The 20,414-nt window shown below is 44.2% G+C and overlaps 3 protein-coding genes across 5 annotated transcripts in view; 2 read left to right on the top strand and 1 right to left on the bottom strand.

The window, feature by feature from the left end:
• acta2 (actin alpha 2, smooth muscle) overlaps positions 1-5,508 on the top strand; it is a 7,326-nt gene extending 1,818 nt beyond the window's left edge. The window contains exons 2-9 of one of the 2 annotated variants that reach the window (XM_037463659.2): positions 3,137-3,273; positions 3,483-3,611; positions 3,707-3,817; positions 4,051-4,135; positions 4,259-4,420; positions 4,494-4,685; positions 4,783-4,964; positions 5,035-5,508. In XM_037463659.2, coding sequence (XP_037319556.1) covers positions 3,145-3,273; positions 3,483-3,611; positions 3,707-3,817; positions 4,051-4,135; positions 4,259-4,420; positions 4,494-4,685; positions 4,783-4,964; positions 5,035-5,178 — 1,134 coding nt within the window. In that variant the 5' untranslated portion in view covers positions 3,137-3,144 and the 3' untranslated portion in view covers positions 5,179-5,508. Of the gene's footprint in view, positions 1-3,132; positions 3,274-3,482; positions 3,612-3,706; positions 3,818-4,050; positions 4,136-4,258; positions 4,421-4,493; positions 4,686-4,782; positions 4,965-5,034 lie in introns of both variants that reach the window. The other variant, XM_037463658.2, reaches the window with a different exon arrangement.
• Positions 5,509-5,702: 194 nt separating this feature from the next.
• On the bottom strand, positions 5,703-16,412 carry stambpl1 (STAM binding protein-like 1). Of its 2 annotated transcripts, XM_037463653.2 has the most exons (12): positions 16,265-16,411; positions 15,004-15,111; positions 13,328-13,545; positions 13,173-13,248; positions 12,750-12,845; positions 12,395-12,613; positions 12,162-12,312; positions 11,960-12,084; positions 11,743-11,880; positions 8,420-8,532; positions 8,131-8,230; positions 5,703-6,078 (listed from the first exon to the last, which is right to left on the bottom strand). In XM_037463653.2, exons 2-12 carry the CDS (start codon positions 15,031-15,033, stop codon positions 6,022-6,024), a joined length of 1,323 nt encoding a protein of 440 aa, XP_037319550.2. In that variant the 5' UTR covers positions 15,034-15,111; positions 16,265-16,411; the 3' UTR covers positions 5,703-6,021. The 2 variants fall into 2 exon arrangements, with proteins under 2 accessions (XP_037319550.2, XP_062415933.1); XM_062559949.1 differs by lacking the exon at positions 5,703-6,078 and having other exon boundaries at positions 8,141-8,230; positions 8,416-8,532; positions 16,265-16,412.
• Positions 16,413-16,887: 475 nt separating this feature from the next.
• Positions 16,888-19,730, top strand: ankrd22 (ankyrin repeat domain 22). The gene is made up of 6 exons (XM_037463664.2): positions 16,888-17,248; positions 17,743-17,934; positions 18,008-18,115; positions 18,464-18,541; positions 19,305-19,403; positions 19,470-19,730. Exons 1-6 carry the CDS (start codon positions 17,228-17,230, stop codon positions 19,545-19,547), a joined length of 576 nt encoding a protein of 191 aa, XP_037319561.2. The 5' UTR covers positions 16,888-17,227; the 3' UTR covers positions 19,548-19,730.
• Positions 19,731-20,414: the final 684 nt, after the last annotated feature.

Genomic DNA, 20,414 nt, shown 5'->3' with positions numbered 1-20,414 from the left:
TCTGCTGTGGATTATCTGCCCTGAGATATGACTGGCAGGCTCCTACAAATCAGAAGACACTTGAGATCTGTTTTCCTTTTTAAACCAAACCGCAGAAGCCTAGAGGAACCAATCTCATTTCTACAGCAGGATTTCCTCGGAAATCACAAATACTTTGTAGTACACATTTTTTATTCATTCAATACTCATCCTAAATAAGGATTTAATTTTAAACTTTTTTTGTCTAACTTAAATTGGACAACACCTTTAAGACATATATTGTGGTCTTCATTATCTCCATCATCACTCTATTCACAGTAAGTGGATGTTGAGTTAAAGACGTCATTGTTTAGTTACTAAAGGGATTTATTCATGATTTATACATGTCGTATATATATATATATACATACACACATTTATACATAATATGTATATGTATATATATACACCCATGTATATACCTATATATGTAAGGATATGTGAGGCCCTTGCTGATAAATATTTGAATCCCAAATTGAAAGACTAAATACCATTAAAAGTGTCACTGTGATGGACAGAATGGGAGAGAGAGACAGACCGGCCTAGAAATAAGAGGGATGGACAGGTCGAGACAGATGGGAGACAGACAGAAAGGCGGGCGAGCGAGGCACTGAGAGAGAGATGGAGAGAAAATACCAGCAGCAGTCAGGAATCAGCTTCATGCCCTAATTAGGAAGTTTTCCCAGAGTGCTTTTTGTTCATTCAGCGGAGGATAGTAGTGGTGCACTGTGGGAGAGGGGGGTGTTGGGGGGGGGGGGGTGATGTCACTGCTGTCACGTGAGAAACCTCACAACTCCAATTTTGGTGATTTGGGGGATCAGAAGATCTTTTGTGTTCTTCTGCAGGAGTTTTGTGCTTTTGGCGTTTTTCTTTCACACTGATGAGTCTGTTGTACTCTTATCTTTACTGGTACAGCAACATGAGCAGTAGAAGCAGTAGTACTAGTACAAGTACAAGCTTGGAATTCAAAGTGATACTTGAGGAAAGGTACACAAATATTAACATCAAAGTATACTTAGGTACCAAAAGTTAAAGTTAAAGTACTCATTCTACAGAACAGCTTATATAAATATATATAAATATTTGTTAATGGATGGAACCCTGGCTTACCCATGTTCCATGTCAAAGTGTCCCTGAGCAATACTCCTAACCCTGAATTGCTTCCTGGGCTAAAATCTAAACTCTGTGTGTTAAAAATGCAACACGAGTTGCTTTTGATAAAAGCATCAGCTAAATCACGTTGTATTCAACACTGAACAAATTTATTGTGACACTTGTTCCAAGTTAAACACTTCGTTGAGTGTTGATTTAACGGTGACAAGATTGGGACAAAATAAACACCAGCTTATGGGGCGTTTCCACCGAGCGGTACGGTACGGGTCGGGTCGGTACCCTTTTATTTGTGTCTCCACTGAGAAAAGTACTCAGTGAGAAAAGTACCAAAAATCCGCACCGTACCGTACCACTTTTTGGGTACCCTTCCATTGGGGTACCTGGCACAGTTGTTTGGTACTAAAGGGTGGAGCTAGACTCACTGCAGAGCGATGATTGGTTGAAAGAGTGTCGTCATTTGCGCGTGCCGCAAGAGGAAAGACAACACACGAAGCCCCATTTTTAAACTACAACACCGTCGCAACAATGTCGCCGCGCAGCATTACTTTAACAGCCACATATCGAAACGCAAGAACAGGATCGGCTGTGTGTCTCCATTGTTGTTTACGGTTAACTTTCAGTTTTCGCTCGATCGAATGACGTCAATCTACTTTCCGTCCAATACCGCGCCTATCAAGTGACGTTACCACTACTTTCTGGAATACACCACGCCTATCAAGTAAGGGTACTGTTGGCGGTGGAAACGCTCGCCAAATCATGGTTAACAGACCCGACCCGTACCGTACCGTACTGCTCGGTGGAAACGCGCCATTAGAGTTCTAATTGAATCTCACAGAGTCAATTTAACGCTCTGAAATTTGCTGTGTAGTTACTGTAAATTTAGAATATGGAAATACTCAAGTAAAGTAAAAGTACTGGAACATTGTACTTTAGCCAGTAGACCTCCAAAAGAACGACATGTCATGTCCCTATGTCCATGCTTCTACTAACTAGTATCCAGCAACCACTAACAAATAACTAGTATCCACCAACCACTAACAAATAACCAGTATCCAACAACCACTAACAAATAACCAGTATCCAGCAACCACTAACAAATAACTAGTATCCACCAACCACTAACAAATAACTAGTATCCACCAACCACTAACAAATAACCAGTATCCAACAACCACTAACAAATAACCAGTATCCAACAACCACTAACAAATAACTAGTATCCACCAACCACTAACAAATAACCAGTATCCAACAACCACTAACAAATAACCAGTATCCAGCAACCACTAACAAATAACTAGTATCCACCAACCACTAACAAATAACTAGTATCCAGCAACCACTAACAAATAACCAGTATCCAGCAACCACTAACAAATAACTAGTATCCATCAACCACTAACAAATAACCAGTATCCAACAACCACTAACAAATAACCAGTATCCAGCAACCACTAACAAATAACTAGTATCCACCAACCACTAACAAATAACTAGTATCCAGCAACCACTAACAAATAACCAGTATCCAGCAACAAGTAACAAATAACTAGTATCCAGCAACCACTAACAAATAACCAGTATCCAGCAACAAGTAACAAATAACCAGTATCCAGCAACCACTAACAAATAACCAGTATCCAGCAACAAGTAACAAATAACTAGTATCCAGCAACCAGTAACAAATTACAAGTAACCAGCAATCAATAGCTAATAGCCAGTAACATAAAACCAGGAACCAGTAGTATAATAATAATAATGATCTTAATAATAATAGTAGTCAGTAACCAGCAGTAAGCACTAGCCTCTAACCATGGACCAGTAGCCTCTAACAAATTACCTCTAAGAAGTAGTCAATAACCAGTAGCCTATAACCAGTAATCTCTAACCAGGGACAAATAGCCTCGAACCAGTAGTCTTTAACCAGTGGACATTAGCATCCAACCAGTGACCTGCAGCCCCTGACCTGTAGCCTCTAACCATTTAACCCTCTCTACCCAGTCAGACTCAGCCATGTGTGATGATGAGGAGAGCACCGCTCTGGTCTGCGATAATGGTTCTGGTCTCTGTAAGGCCGGCTTCGCTGGAGACGACGCCCCCAGAGCCGTCTTCCCCTCCATCGTGGGCCGGCCCCGCCACCAGGTGACCTACGCCCGCCAAGGCAAATGCTAGCACTGGAGAGTGGACAATGATTGGTTCATCTGGGCGGCCTGTGGACAGGCCACGCCCCCTAACTCCAAGGAAGACATTGAAATAGCCATGTCTCTCTGTATTCCTGTTTCTCCCCTCGTCTGGTCTTCCCTGCCATGTAATGTCTCCCCCTCTCTGTGGCCACCCTGCTCTTCTCTCAGGGAGTGATGGTGGGTATGGGACAGAAGGACAGCTACGTAGGAGACGAGGCTCAGAGTAAGAGAGGCATCCTGACTCTGAAATATCCCATCGAACACGGAATCATCACCAACTGGGACGACATGGAGAAGGTCTCTACAATGCACATACGAATACAAAAATCACTGATGCGCATGTATTGTTGATGCCGATCAATACCTCTGACCATGTGATCGGCTCTCATCAGATCTGGCATCACTCGTTCTACAACGAGTTGCGAGTGGCTCCAGAGGAACATCCCACTCTCCTGACTGAAGCTCCTCTGAACCCCAAAGCCAACCGGGAGAAGATGACCCAGGTACTACTGATACTACTAATACTACACAAACATATACTACATAACAACACCCCCCCCCTCCTGACTGAAACTGAGAATGAGAAAGCAGCAATTGTAACAATATTAATACCAATAATGCTAATAATACCAATAATAATTCCACTAATAAAAACAACAGTATAAATCTCGTAAATAACCATGTTAATACTACTGTTACATACGTATATATCAGTAATGACAACGTGTTTTTTCAGATCATGTTCGAGACCTTTAATGTCCCGGCCATGTACGTGGCCATCCAGGCCGTCCTGTCTCTGTATGCCTCCGGACGCACCACAGGTCGGACCACACTCTTCTTCTTGATGAACGCATCAGTGTGACATCACATGTAGAATCATAACCTGTCTGTCCCTACCTGAATGTCTCTCTCCCTCTTCTCTCTCTGCCCGTCTGTCTGTCCAGGCATCGTGCTGGACTCTGGGGACGGGGTGACCCACAACGTTCCAATCTACGAGGGTTACGCCCTCCCTCACGCCATCATGCGTTTGGACCTGGCGGGTCGCGACCTCACCGACTACCTCATGAAGATCCTGACGGAGCGCGGCTACAGCTTCGTCACCACGGGTACGTCACTGGCTGGTCGGCGTCGTCATGGTAGGGCGGCGTGCGTCTGACCGGCTGTCTGGTGTCTTTGCAGCGGAGAGGGAGATTGTCCGGGACATCAAGGAGAAGCTGTGCTACGTGGCTCTGGACTTTGAGAACGAGATGGGAACGGCGGCCACCTCGTCGTCTCTGGAGAAGAGCTACGAGCTGCCTGATGGACAAGTCATCACCATCGGCAACGAGAGGTTCCGCTGCCCCGAGACGCTGTTCCAGCCTTCCTTCATTGGTCTGTCTATCTGTCCACCTCTCTGTCTGTCCACTTGTCTCACCACCTGTCTCACCACCTGTCTCACCTCCTGTCTCATCACCCCTTGCTCTTGCAGGCATGGAGTCGGCAGGTATCCATGAGACGACCTACAACAGCATCATGAAGTGTGACATCGACATTCGTAAAGACCTTTACGCCAACAATGTTCTCTCCGGAGGAACCACCATGTACCCCGGCATCGCCGACCGCATGCAGAAGGAGATCACGGCCCTGGCCCCCAGCACCATGAAGATCAAGGTGAGACACGCAGACCTCTCAGATACAGCGGGCCGGTCCAGAGGGTCTAAAGCTTGTTCCCGTCCTGCAGATCATTGCCCCGCCGGAGAGGAAGTACTCGGTATGGATCGGCGGCTCCATCCTGGCCTCCCTCTCCACTTTCCAGCAGATGTGGATCAGCAAGCAGGAGTACGACGAGGCCGGACCGTCCATTGTCCACCGCAAGTGCTTCTAGAGAGGTCCACCAACCACACCCCCATCCCCCATCATCTTATCCTAACCCAGGTCCGAGATCAGATCCCTCAAACAACCAGACAGGGATAAAACCTGCAGGTGGACGGCTATTTTTCATAATTAGGAAGATGCAAACCATTTTTTTTATTCTGACTGCTCGCTAAAGGGAAGTCATCTTTTCAGAGCCTCCATCCAAGAAAACCTGCAGTTTCAGCTCAAACATCCTCCTTCTGTGCTCACCATAAAACTGTGAATGTGCTGCTTGACCTCACTTTGCTCCAGCCGTGGTCCCGCCCCCTTCCATGTTTGTTGTCAAAAAGTGTGTATTTTTCATGAATTACGCCTCAATGTCTTCCATCGCTATACAGCACATTCACGGTGTAATGATGATGTCACAGCTATAGGTGAACAGGAGGCGTGGATCCTGAACATGGTGTTGTCTGTAAAGAAGTAAAGTGTGTGATGTGAGATCAACAAAATGCAAGTGACAGACGATTGCCCCTTGAAGAAAATAAAGAGCTCTCATTTTACTTTCAGATTGGTTCTTTTTATTTAGTGTTCTTCTGACACTTCAACTACTATGACAACTTCCCCAAAGATGTCCCCTCTCTCTATCCTTCAACACTATTTTCATCTCTATACTTTAACTGCTTTCATCAGAAAGGAGGTCGAAAAAGAGACAAAAAGTCAGTCAAATGAAAATAATCACAGTTTCTACAAATCATATATATGGTCTGAAAACTCAGCAGCAAGCAATGTTTTATTACCCCAAACAATTCAGTTTATAAAAACAGAAAACAAACACACACATACACAGTTTCCTCATCATGGCGCCTCTTGTCTGTCACCTGAGGTCCAGCAGGCTGATCTTTGAGTCCTTCAAAACCACATGTCTACACACCTGAGAGGACAAAAGAGAGACATCATTTAAATCCTTAATGTTGGGACAGTCCAACATATAGAGGGACATTCGTGGACTAAAATGAGAGTCAGGCGATCAAAGACAAAAATTAGTTTGGGGCGTTACAGACTAGAATGTCAATGAGCATGGGGCGTTCACGGACAAAAATAAGCGCGGAATTTGAGCATGAGGGCGTTTAAAGACTAAAATGAGCATGGGGCGTTTGAATACTAAAATGAGAATCGGGAGTTCATGGACTACAATGAGCGTGGGACTTTCAAAGACTAAAATGAGCATGGGGCGTTTAAAGACTAAAATGAGCATGGGGCGTTTGAATACTAAAATGAGAATCGGGAGTTCATGGACTACAATGAGCGTGGGACTTTCAAAGACTAAAATGAGCATGGGGCGTTTAAAGACTAAAATGAGCGTGGGACTTTCAAAGACTAAAATGAGCATGGGGCGTTTACAGTTTTTCTCCATTGGTTTGGCTCATTTTTTGAAACAGAAATGACATTCTCAAAACAACATGGACAAACCTCCAAACGACTTAGCAATTTCTCAATACAGAATTTAATTTCTCATTCATTTGGTTAAATTGTAAATGTCTAAGTACATGTCTCAATGTCTCAGTACATCTTTGCAAATGATTAAGTACATGTAGCCTACGTTTAGCACAATTTCCAAGTGAATAGATCTTGTTGATCTAAACTGATTGTTGATTCTTAGTCTAATTGTTTTTCGCTCCAAAACGTCTCAGCGTATTTTCATTGTATAAGTCATCACATGCACAATAGTCTGTTCAATTGTCAAAATTACTCAAGAACATTATACCATGAATAACATTTGATAAATTCACAGTATTACAACAATTGACAGTCAGGTGAAACTGGAACTTTATTTTATCTATTCTTTGACCGGCTTTATTTACAGCACTGTAGTATGCATATAATTTACATTGGTTTTTGTTTCTGTGTTTATTTTACAGTATATTATGCTGCTTTTTACTTTGATGTATGGAAGTTATTTTATGTTTGTGAATGATAATTGCAATTACAATTTCCGGTAGTATGAGTGCAATGTGTGATGTCAAACCTTGGAGGCTAATCTTACCCTAAAATCCTATTTTATTCTGTTAGCTAGACAAAAAAAACAGTACAGTAACCATTGTCAATGAAGGACTGGGCTAAGACTGGTGGACATGAGGGATTTCAATGGTCCTCTGCCATAGTGACAAAACAACTAAACATTTTGACCTGCAGTGTTTAAACAATGACAAAAGGACTTTTCATTTTGGGGGCACTGACTGTTTGTATGAGAAAAGGAATTCGTTGTGACTGATGAGTTGTCTGTTTTGGGAGAGATATGACCTTTTGCAGGTGTGCCATAGTGTTTTGCTAAACCATCTAGGTTATTTTGGCAAATGTATTTAAAGCTTTGAGAATGTCGTTTTTTCGAGAGATAGATGAGCCACAGCAATCGAGAAGGAAGTTTTCATTTTGGAGGCACTGACTATCTTTATGAGAAAATGATTTGGTTTTGAAGCTTGAGTTAACTGTTTTGGGTGAGATATGACCTTTTGAAGGTGATCTATGTAGTTGTGCTGAACCATATAGGCTATTTTACCAAATGCATTAAGAGCTTTGAGAATGTAATTTCTGTTTCAAGAATTGAGCCAAACCAATAGAGAAAAACTGTAAAGACTAAAATGAGTATGGGGCGTTTAAAGACTAAAATTAGTATGGGGCGTTTAAAGACTAAAATGAGCATGGGGCGTTCATGACTACAATGAGCGTGGGACTTTCAAAGACTAAAATGAGCATGGGGCGTTCATGGACTAAAATGAGCATGGGACATTCATGGACTAAAGGAGCGTGGGATTTTCAAAGACTAAGATGAGCATGGGCCATTCAAAAACTAAAATGAGCGTGGGACTTTCAAAGACTAAAATGAGCACGGGGCATTCATGGACTACAATGAGCGTTAAGGGATCTTATTGGTCAGATTCTGGGGGGAGTTGTGTCTCGTCCAATCACAGAAGAGGCTTCTCACACTGAAGAGGGGATGCTCCTTGGAGTGAGGATGGAAACCTTTCAGTCTGCAGACAGAAACCTCTGACATTCCAGAACCGGTTAACCTGAACACACCAGCACTACAAAAGGGGAGGGGGGGGGGTCAAAGGTTAGAGGTCCCTCTAATAAAGCAGAGTTCTCCTAGTGATTAAAATAGCTATAGTAAATATGAACCCACTTCAGGAATAAACTCAGATCAAAGAATGAATTTGATCTGATTTTAAGTGTGTGTGTGTGTGTGTGTGCGTGTGTGTGTGTGTTGTACCTACTCGTTGTGTTTAGGAGCACACACGATGGCGATGGCCTCAGGAAGCATCAGCTGATAAGAGCAGTGAGTGTGAAGGTCAACGCTGGAGAGGAAAGCGGTCTGAGTGGGATGAGTCTGAAAGGTTCAGATGTCAAAGGTCACGTAACAACACACACACATGGTGGGGAGAGGGCGCCAAATTTCCTCTGAGGACAGTGACCACGACTACAGCACAGAGTGGGCCGTCTGTGTGATGCTATGTCTGTCTCCCCCTCCTCTCCCCTCATCTGTAGCCATGGTGATCATGCAAATGAAGCTTGAAAACGGACGAAGGTCATTTTTCTGTGTGACTACTGGTTTATACAACGTTATGGGGACCCCCCCACACACATGCACACTATGTTATATGGTAAGAATAAATAAATAAAATGTATGTTATGCTCACTGATTTGTTATGAGTTAACTGACCCTTTATGGTTAAAGAAATGCCACACACGGGTCCCTTTGATAAGTTGTCAGGCTTCCGATGTTGGTTATTCAGTTGTCATGGAGATGGAGTCCAACTGCATCTCCATGACAACTGAGAAGAAGTCTGCTAATTGAGACTGTTTAGTCAGCTGCTTTGTCTGAAGACCGGGGGGGACGACAGAGCAGCTCTTTAGCCGTCTCTAGCGTGTGTTTGATGCGTCCTTAGCGTGTGTTTGATGTGTCCATAGCGTGTGTCTGATGTGTCCTTAGCGTGTGTTTGATGCGTTCTTAGCATGTGTTTGATGCGTCCTTAGCGCGTATTTGATGCGTCCTTAGTGTGTGTTTGATGCGTCCTTAGCGTGTGTTTGATGCATCCTTAGCGTGTGTTTGATGCGTCCTTAGCGTGTGTTTGATGTGTCCTTAGTGTGTGTTTAATGTGTCCTTAGCGTGTGTTTGATGCGTTCTTAGCATGTGTTTGATGCGTCCTTAGCGCGTATTTGCTGCGTCCTTAGTGTGTGTTTGATGCATCCTTAGCGTGTGTTTGATGCGTCCTTAGCGTGTGTTTGATGTTTCCTTAGTGTGTGTTTGATGCATCCTTAGCGTGTGTTTGATGCGTCCTTAGCGTGTGTTTGATGTGTCCTTAGTGTGTGTTTAATGTGTCCTTAGCGTGTGTCTGATGTGTCCTTAGCCTGTGTTTGATGCGTCCTTAGCGCGTATTTGATGCGTCCTTAGCGTGTGTTTGATGCATCCTTAGCGTGTGTTTGATGCGTCCTTAGCGTGTGTTTGATGTGTCCTTAGTGTGTGTTTAATGTGTCCTTAGCGTGTGTCTGATGTGTCCTTAGCCTGTGTTTGATGCGTCCTTAGTGTGTGTTTAATGTGTCCTTAGCGTGTGTTTGATGCGTCCTTGGCGAGTGTTTTATGTGTCCTTAGCGTGTGTTTGATGTGTCTTTAGCGTGTGTTTGATGCATCCTTAGCGTGTGTCTGATGCGTCCTTAGCGTGTGTTTGATGCGTCCTTAGCGTGTGTTTGATGCGTCCTTGGCGAGTGTTTTATGTGTCCTTAGCGTGTGTTTGATGTGTCTTTAGCGTGTGTTTGATGCATCCTTAGCGTGTGTCTGATGCGTCCTTAGCGTGTGTTTGATGCGTCCTTAGCGTGTGTTTGATGCGTCCTTAGCGTGTGTTTGATGTGTCCTTAGCGTGTGTTTAATGTGTCCTTAGCGTGTGTTTGATGCGTTCTTAGCATGTGTTTGATGCGTCCTTAGCGCGTATTTGATGCGTCCTTAGTGTGTGTTTGATGCGTCCTTAGCGTGTGTTTGATGCATCCTTAGCGTGTGTTTGATGCGTCCTTAGCGTGTGTTTGATGTGTCCTTAGTGTGTGTTTAATGTGTCCTTAGCGTGTGTCTGATGCGTCCTTAGCGTGTGTTTGATGCGTCCTTAGCGTGTGTTTGATGCGTCCTTGGCGAGTGTTTTATGTGTCCTTAGCGTGTGTTTGATGTGTCTTTAGCGTGTGTTTGATGCATCCTTAGCGTGTGTCTGATGCGTCCTTAGCGTGTGTTTGATGCGTCCTTAGCGTGTGTTTGATGCGTCCATAGCGTGTTTTTGATGCGTCCTTAGCGTGTTTTTGATGTGTCCTTAGCGTGTGTTTGATGTGTCCTTAGCGTGTGTTTGATGCGTCCTTGGCGAGTGTTTTATGTGTCCTTAGCGTGTGTTTGATGTGTCTTTAGCGTGTGTTTGATGCATCCTTAGCGTGTGTCTGATGCGTCCTTAGCGTGTGTTTGATGCGTCCTTAGCGTGTGTTTGATGTGTCCTTAGTGTGTGTTTAATGTGTCCTTAGCGTGTGTTTGATGCGTTCTTAGCATGTGTTTGATGCGTCCTTAGCGCGTATTTGATGCGTCCTTAGTGTGTGTTTGATGCGTCCTTAGCGTGTGTTTGATGCATCCTTAGCGTGTGTTTGATGCGTCCTTAGCGTGTGTTTGATGTGTCCTTAGTGTGTGTTTAATGTGTCCTTAGCGTGTGTCTGATGTGTCCTTAGCCTGTGTTTGATGCGTCCTTAGTGTGTGTTTAATGTGTCCTTAGCGTGTGTTTGATGCGTCCTTAGTGTGTGTTTGATGCGTCCTTAGCGTGTGTTTGATGCGTCCTTGGCGAGTGTTTTATGTGTCCTTAGCGTGTGTTTGATGTGTCTTTAGCGTGTGTTTGATGCATCCTTAGCGTGTGTCTGATGCGTCCTTAGCGTGTGTCTGATGCGTCCTTAGCGTGTGTTTGATGCGTCCTTAGCGTGTGTTTGATGCGTCCTTGGCGAGTGTTTTATGTGTCCTTAGCGTGTGTTTGATGTGTCTTTAGCGTGTGTTTGATGCATCCTTAGCGTGTGTCTGATGCGTCCTTAGCGTGTGTTTGATGCGTCCTTAGCGTGTGTTTGATGCGTCCATAGCGTGTTTTTGATGCGTCCTTAGCGTGTTTTTGATGTGTCCTTAGCGTGTGTTTGATGTGTCCTTAGCGTGTGTTTGATGCATCCTTTGCGTGTGTTTAATGCGTCTTTAGCGTCTATTTGATGTGTCCTTAGCGTGTGTTTGATCTGTCATTAGCGTGTGTTTGATGTGTCTTTAGCGTGTGTTTTGATGCATCCTTAGCGTGTGTTTGTTGCGTCCTTAGCGTGTGTTTGATGTGTCCTTAGCGTGTGTTTGATGCATCCTTTGCGTGTGTTTAATGCGTCTTTACTGTGTGTTTGATGTGTCCTTAGCATGTGTTTGATGTGTCTTTAGCGTGTTAGTGGCTACACTCCCGAATTATTTGTTTGAAAAAGCACAAAACACAACTTTTTTATTTACGTGTGTTAACCATGTGTTTAGCGTGTGTTTAGCGTGTGTCGTAAGGAGTCGTACATGTATCCAGCCCAGGGTCAGCAGGCTCTGTTGGTCCTGGAAACTGAACAGTTCCTCCACGTTCTCCATGTCGCAGAAATCCGGACCAGCCGACTGTTTGGGCACAACGACGTGAGTCAACACAAACTCGTTGTGGGTCTGAGGGAGAGACAGGTGGGACGCTCGGTGAGACGCTCATGTGAGACGGATTACCTGTAAAGAACACAAAGCGCCTCACCAGTCGTCCACACAGGACTCCACAGGTTTCTATCCCTCTGGTCGTGTTGGACTCGGCCAGCAGCAGAAAACGATACGTCAGGCTGCTGGGAATCACCACCCGCCTCAGGCCCTCCACCGTCTGAGCTGCACACACACACACACAGTTCTTGTGTGTCTCCATGACTGCGTCTATGACACGCACACAGGGATTGGCTACTCACTGTGAACGCTGGCCAACGTGGCAGCTGGTTGGCTGATGGACCCTGGCAGTCTTGTCTGGTGGAGGTCCGCCCCCTGAGATTGTTCGCGGTCTCCGATTGGCTGCCGGGAAAGACAGTAGCCGCCCATCACTTCAGGCCCTTTGATATCCATCTGAAGGAGACAAGTACGTCAGAAATACTACGAGTACCATTGATACGCGGCGTTAGTACAACAGGGTTGTGTAATCCGTTACCTTAGGCTCCTCCTCCTCAGCTTTCCTATTGGCCACTTCCTGACGACTCAGCTGGTCCTCAAAGTAGCGGAACTGCTCAGATTCGATCTGCATGCGCCGCAGGGCAGCGACACGCTGCCGCTCCTCCTCCAATAGCAGGCGGCGCCTCCTGTCCTCGCTCAATAAGGAGAGGCACTGCATCTTCTGACTGCATACGTCCACCTCTGCCGACGCCTGGCGCTGAGGACACAGGAAGTCACGTGACCCAATGCTCGCAGACTTTAAGTGTCTCTGAGATAGAAATAAACGCTTCAAACAAACATTCAACCGGATATGGGTTCAAGTACTATGCGATCTGATTGGACAACACCCCTACCTGGGCTCTGAGGTACTCCGTGTGTTCCCTGCTGTATTTCTCCTGAAGGCGTTTCTTCAACTCGTCTTTACGAGGAAACGCCACCTCTTGAAGTTTCTAATGAGCAAAAAGAACTGGACTAGGTGCAAAGGTCTGTGGACTAGATGGAACAGTCTGTGGACTAGATGGAGAGGTCTGTGGACTCGATGGAACAGTCTGTGGACTAGATGGAGAGGTCTGTGGACTCGATGGAACAGTCTGTGGACTCGATGGAACAGTCTGTGGACTAGATGGAGAGGTCTGTGGACTCGATGGAACAGTCTGGACTAGATGGAACAGTCTGTGGACTCGATGGAGAGTTCTGTGGACTAGATGGAGAGGATTGGGGTCTAGACTAGACTGGGTCCAGGGACTATTAATAATCAATTCTATTAGTATTCTGACCTTCATGATGAGCTGCTTCTCTGGGAGGCTGCAGTGCTGGTAGTCTCTGTGAGCAGGAAGCTTCTCTACGAACAGACTAAAATAATTCAGATTAAATAAAATAAATATATGAAAAAGAAGAAATGAATCCTAAATGAAGTAACGGATAGTTTTACGTGATGAACTTGGTGTAGAGCACATAGGCGTTCTCCAAGCTACCCTCCTCCAGGTAGACCTCCGCCATGCGCTCCATCTCCACCCCGGAGCGGAAGTAGCGCCTCGGGGCGACGTCCTCCTGCACCTCCACGCGGCATCCCATCTTCGCCAGCGCTCGCACCCGCTCCGCCGCCGCGAGCGACACGTCGGTGTAGTCCGGCTCCGCCGCCAGCTTCTTCTGCAAAAAGATTCTCCACCGGGTCACCATCGAGCACCGGACCGCGTTGCTTAGCAACAATAAGCAACAATAAGGACAATGGGCTGAGACAATAAAGCATGGAAAGACTATTTGGAAAATATTTACAGTATATGTGTAATCAAATGAAGAATTCTTCATTCAAATAACAGTGTTTATATATTCTAGGAAGTCTCAATTGCCGGCGCCCTCTACAGGCTGCACGTTGAACAATACGAATACTTTAAGGAAAATAAGTAACCAATACAGGGCTACTTAACATAAGGAACTTCTCATCAAACATCACGCAGAGGGCTCTCACAAAAACTACTGATATAAACGTTATCATCATCCGCTCTTCAGAGAGGCTGATCGGCTCCAGGACCCTGAAGCAGCTAGAAACCCTGGAAAAGACCTGTTGGTGCCGCTTCCATCGGACAGGAGGCTGAGGGCCATCAGGACGATACTCAACTGTATCTGTCAATCAAGCCAGATGAGACCAACCAGCTCGTTAGACTTCTAGAATGTCTTGGAGACATCAAAACCTGGATGACCTGCAAATTTATAAATTAAACTCAGACAAGACAGAAGTTGTCTTGATAGGCCCAGACTGTCACATGGTACAGTTTCTCTGGATGGAACTGCTCTGGTCTCCAGCAGCACCATCAAGAACCAGGATATGTCCTTCAACTCTCATATTAAGAAGACTTCAAGGACTGCCTTTTTTGATCTGATGGAGGTTCTACCTGACGGTGATTCTACCTGATGGAGGTTCTATCTGATGGTGGTTCTACCTGATGGTGGTTCTACCTGATGGGGGTTCTATCGGATGAAGGTTCTATCTTGTGGTGATTCTACCTGATGGAGGTTTTACCTGATGGTGGTTCTACCTGATGGAGGTTTTACCTGATGGTGGTTCTATCTGATGGAGGTTTTACCTGATGGAGGTTCTACCTGATGGTGGTTCTACCTGATGGTGGTTCTATGTGATGGAGGTTCTACCTGATGGGGGTTTTACCTGATGGTGGTTCTACCTGATGGTGGTTCTATCTTGTGGTGGTTCTATCTGATGAAGGTTCTATCTTGTGGTGGTTCTACCTTATGGTGGTTCTACCTGATGAAGGTTTTACCTGATGGTGGTTCTATCTGATGGAGGTTTTACCGGATGGAGTTTCTACCTGATGGAGGTTTAACCTGATGGTGGTTCTACCTGATGGTGGTTTTACCTGAAGGGAGGTATCACCTCAGAGTACTACATCAGAAAACATAGAATTATAAAAGGATTACCAAGAAAGGAAGACCAGGACGTAAAGACCTCCCGTCTTTACGTCCTGGTCTTCCGTTCTTGGTAATCCTTTCATAATTCTATGTTGACGTAGTACCAGTAGTAGTACCAGTAGTAGTACCATTAGTAGTACTAGCAGTAGTACTAGCAGTAGAAACAGTAAAAGGAACACTCACTAGCGTATTGAAGCAGAAGCCTTGTTCCATGGTGTGTGTGTGTGTGTGTCACAGGCTTTGATTGACCCGCTGCCGGCTCGTCCATCTGACGACTCCCATGATGCTTCACTGCAGGGAGATAAACAAAGATGACTTCAACTTGCAGCTTGAGCCTTGAAAGGAGGTTTGGGTCAAATGTTCCACTTCCTGCGAGGAACATTTAGCCCGGCGGGTAAAGCTAACTGTCCCACGCCTGTCCTTCGGTTCGGTCCATGGTTACCACGACAACCTGTTAGCAGCTAGTCTTCCACTTTAAAGAGGAGATGAAGAAGAAGGGGCAAAGACAAGAAGACTGCTCTGATTTGTCATCAACGCCATTGGCTGCTCGCCATCTGGAGGACATCGCCGTGGTAACGGAGACCGGTGTCTGACTAATGAGTCCAAGCCAGGGATTCTTTACAGGTGTTCACACAGACCGGCTGTGCCCAGGTGTGCTTGGTCCTAGTGCCCCTCACATTCAGCCCCTTCTTCTTCCCTCCACTGAACAGATGTTTTAGCAAAGTATGAAAGTATTAGTTCATGGTTCATTGCTTTTATGGCATTACAGCATCAGAGTACTTACTCCAGCTGTTGTTGTATTAAATATTGATCCTGTTAATGTCTAGGACACCGAGCAATAGAAAGGTTTTAATGTTGAATCTGTGACAAATTAAACTTTAAAATATGACATTGAGGTAAAGACCAATAGAGAGCAGTTTTGATCAGCAGTCCCTGAGCAGGAAGTGGTTGAACTCGCTCCCGCTGTCACTCAAGCATCCTGCTGGGCCACATTCAGCTGCTGACCTTTGACCTCGTTTCTTCTTCGTCCATAACCACCATTCAAAGATTTGAAGATGATGTCATTAACATCTAAAAACACCATCAACACCTATAAGTACCAAACCATTATTTTCAATCCATTCAAATGTTCTTAATGACAGCTGAAAATGTACCAACATTATTTATAAAGGGTTTCCTGTTTACAGAAGATTTTGTTTACAGTAAAATACAAATACAAAACAGCAACAAAATATTTTTATTTTACTTTAACACAGGATGTAATTTTCAAAATAAGGAACTGAGATCAATGGGCCAATAATTGATCTCCGTACAATGTAAAATAAGCTTATCGATCATCGACCTGTCTGTTTGCTCACGTGATCTATTCAGGGTATTGATGCTATTGATATGGAAACCAACGATGAAGAGCACGAAGAAGAGAGGAAGCTCCGGCAGGATTTACCGGTCAGTTGTCGCTGTCACGTGTCACACCGGCTCCGTTCTCACCGGTAGGCAGACCCGGTTTGGGTACCAAAGGACCCGGTTCGGGAGGAAGCTGCAGGTAAAACGTCTGAAAGTTCCGGTAGCTGCTTCAAACAGCGACTGACTCTGCGCATGCGCACTACTGTCACCAAAGATCGAAATAAGAAGGAGTGATATCTCACTCTGATGCGTGAGGGCGGGTCGAGACCAGAACGTAAATAGTGTTTCCTTACTTTTGGGCTTTTCACAATAAAAAGATAAATGTATTAATAAATGAATACTAAAAACCACATACATATATATTATATACATGATGTATTTGTATTGTTTGATTACCGTAGAGCAGTGTTTATCAACCTTCTTCTAGTGATGTGCCCCCCAGTGGGTGCAATAAACAATTACAGCTATTATTCTGACCAGCGCATGCTGGTGTGGGGGAGACTGGGTTTTTAGGATAAATAAATTCAATTATTTAGTGTATAAACAATTGGTTTCACTTAAATTTGTTGAATATTCATAAAATAACTATTTCTAAAAGGATTTTTGAAATGATGCCCCTTAGGGAACCACTGCCGTAGAGGCTCACTCACAGACACTTTACACTTTACACATAAAGAAACCCATAAACTAGAGCACAAGTGTTCTCTAGGTCACTTCCTCATAGTTCCTTACATGTCAAACCTGTTTGGAACATGCCTCTTTTGGGTTTTGCTGCAGGCGTCAGTGAGCTGTGACCAACTTCTGGCTCAGCGGGTTTCTTCTTGTTTGAGATCAAGCGGGCGGAAGTTTAAACATCCTGAATGTGACTAAATAAAAGTCAATGATTTTATTGCCATAATTAGACTAAAGAGGGAGAGCTGTTTAATTCCTGCTCTCGTCGTCACTCAGCTTTACTCTGAAATGTTCCTGAGGAAGTCGTCCAGGTGTCTTCCTGCTGGCGGTCATGGGACTCGTCTACTCACAGGTAAAACACTCTCTACCTTTGCTTTCTTTCATCTTTAATCCTGGAATTCAAGTATTTTCATGTTGTGTTTTCCTCCTTTTTCAATCGCGGTGTGTGTCGAAGTTTAGCTTCAGTTGAGACAGTTTACCTGCTGACGCACACACACACACACACACACACACACACACACACACACACACACCGTAAAAGTATTCCTACTATGGTGTAAAATACTGTCCGATATTATATTATTAAATACATCAGCATTAAAATGACTTCAAGTGCCCAAAGTACTCTTTCTGCTGAGCGTAATTTTGGTTCATATTGTTCATATAATCTATTATGACATCATTGTGTGTTGGTTTATTACTTTGAATTTGAGGATCAATAACAGCGATGAGACACTCCATGATGTTGATGTCATCGTTACAGATCTATCGATCGTCTAATCAGCTGATGTTTCACTGAAGAATGTGGTTCAGTAACATCTTCCTCCTCCTCCTCCTCCTCCTCAGCCGGCCTGTCAGTCGGCCTATGACGGAGACGTCCATCGCCTCTTTCGTCTCCTCAGAGAAGATGCCAACCAGCTTAACGTTCAGGACCGGCTCAACGGGGACACACCCCTCATCTCGGCCTGTCGCCGTGGTAACCTCAGGGTGGTCCGGTACCTGCTGGACAGCGGGGCGGACGTTCACCTGCGCAATGAGGTGCGTAGTGCTGATGATGTCGTCATGACAGTGTCTCCAGCAGCCCATAATGTAAAGTGTCTTTGTGTCTCAGAAACAGAGGACGTGTCTTCACTACTTGTCCAAGAGAAGCTTCTCTCTGCTGGATTACCTCCTGATCTCCATTCTGATGCCCATCCTGCTGCTGGGATACTTCCTCATGGTATGCATAACCTTATGGATACTGTGTATATTTAAATATATATGTATAAACATATATGTTACCATATTTAGGATTATATCGTCTTAAAATGTAAGGGCTCTTTGGTTAGCTTCTGGAGATGCTAAGCTAACAGATAACACACAGATATATCTATACGGATATAATATTATACATCTATTTATAAACGTATATATACAGTATATCTCTCTCTGATATATCTATAGATATATATATATAGTAAACAGTTACTTCAAGCTAACAAGCCGTTAGCGTAGCTGCTTTGCTAACATGAGTTGATCACAGGTGTGATGATGTCGTCCTGTCGGCTCATTAGTGAATCCATGTCAGTTACAGAAAGAGAGGCACAGCGTCTCCCTGATGGAGGCGATTCTGAGCAGCAACGTCGACGTCAACGCTGCAGACGATGTGAGTGAAAACGCACTTCAGTGGACACCTGAGGGTCTACCATAAAGGACCATGAGGTCTCATTGGGACTAAAGGGACAAAGACCACACAGTGTTGAGGTGAGGTCCTCTGTCCTCAGGGAGACAAAGACCACACAGTGTTGAGGTGAGGTCCTCTGTCCTCAGGGAGACAAAGACCACACAGTGTTGAGGTGAGGTCCTCTGTCCTCATGGAGACAGCAGAGCTTTACTTAGATGCAATGAGATGCTCTTTTTGTCTTTGTCCCAATCGGTTGCACATGTTTGGACAGTCTTTCAAACCAAAGACACACCTCGCCTCAAAAGACAATGGATGACACTTTCTTGTTCTTCTGAGGTTGAACCCTTATTGTGTCGCTTTGGATTAAAGGGTGTAAAGTAAAGTCATGTTTTCATACAGAAGGAGTGGTTTTACCTGAAGGGAGGTATCACAGAAGGAGCTGTGGTCTTGATTTGGGTGTAAATGGTCATTTACATTTCAAGTAAATTGTAGCAAACCATAGAAAACTTTAATCAAAACTGAATTTTCCAACAAAATAAATAGTGGCTGATGAAATTTCTGAGTGGGTTGGAACTTAAAAACCACTGGCGACAAATGTTCAAGCCCTGATTGTCACTGTGTTTTGGATGTATTGTGGAATTTTGATTGTATCGATAATGTTTTACAAATGTGTATATATTTACATATCATTTTAAATGTGTAACGTATGTTGTGTTTTGTGGTGTATTTCATATATTCTGTGCAGAAAGGAAACACTGCTCTTCACTACGTGTGTCAGAGGAAGAGTCACCGTCTGGTTCCTCTGCTGCTGAAGAGAAACGCAGACACAAACATCTCAAACAACGTAGGTCCTCAAACTCACATCAGCTTCGTCTCTGATGACACGTTTTACCTCCTGCTCCTTTTTCAGGAAGGGGAAACACCGCTGGACATCGCCACCAGATTAAAGTTCAAGAACATCGTCCAAATGCTGAAGAAGAAACAGTGACAGACGGGGGACAGACAGGAAGACAGATGGGAGGACAAAGCAGTTCAGAGAGACAGACAATATATATGTGCAGAAAGATGTGTTTCAAAACTTATTCAAACTTATATTGTAGCCTCCGTTATATTTGATAAAAATAAATAAATGATTCATGAAGAGAAACTGCCTTTAAGATAAAGGGGCAAACGCTTTTATTTTGAAGGCCTTAACTTTCGGAACAGAACAGAGTTGTTTAAATTTCCTTGCAGTGTTTATTAAACTACAATGTTAGCCTAGCTTAGCACGACGACTGGAATGTGTCATGTCTGTAAGATGAAACAAATATTTTATAAAAGATGTAAAACATTCAGAAGATGAATAAAGAGGAGCAGAACCAATCTGGACTTCACATGTTTGTAGATGTAATGTAGATCATCTATTTAAAATGTAACTGTTTTTCATTTCTAAATAAAGTGGTGAGTTATGAGGTCATTAGACAGTTGAATCAACATCTGGTTTATATTTAGCACAAATAAAAGACCTGTTCTGAAAGCTCCAGCATGGTGATCTGATAGCAGCAGTGATGCCTCCAGTGCATCATACACAGCTACAGCTACCAGTGATCTTCTACTTGCATCGGACCAAGGACTCGTCTGTTCTTATCTTGCTGGACCTCAGTACCATTGATCATTGTGTCCTGCTGTAGTTGGACATTGGGTTGGTATTAAAGGAACCACACTCAGCTGGTTTAAATCCTATTTATCAGATCCATCCCAGTTTGTGCTTCTGAACGGTGAATCCTTGAAGACCATCAATGTTGGTCATGGAGTTCCACAAGGTTCTGTGCTTGGACCGATTCTATTTACCCTGTACATGCTTCCTTTGGGCGAC

Source organism: Pungitius pungitius, chromosome 21, assembly GCF_949316345.1.
Source record: "Pungitius pungitius chromosome 21, fPunPun2.1, whole genome shotgun sequence".
Lineage (NCBI taxonomy): Eukaryota > Metazoa > Chordata > Actinopteri > Perciformes > Gasterosteidae > Pungitius > Pungitius pungitius.
This window is presented reverse-complemented; position numbering and strand designations above follow the sequence as displayed.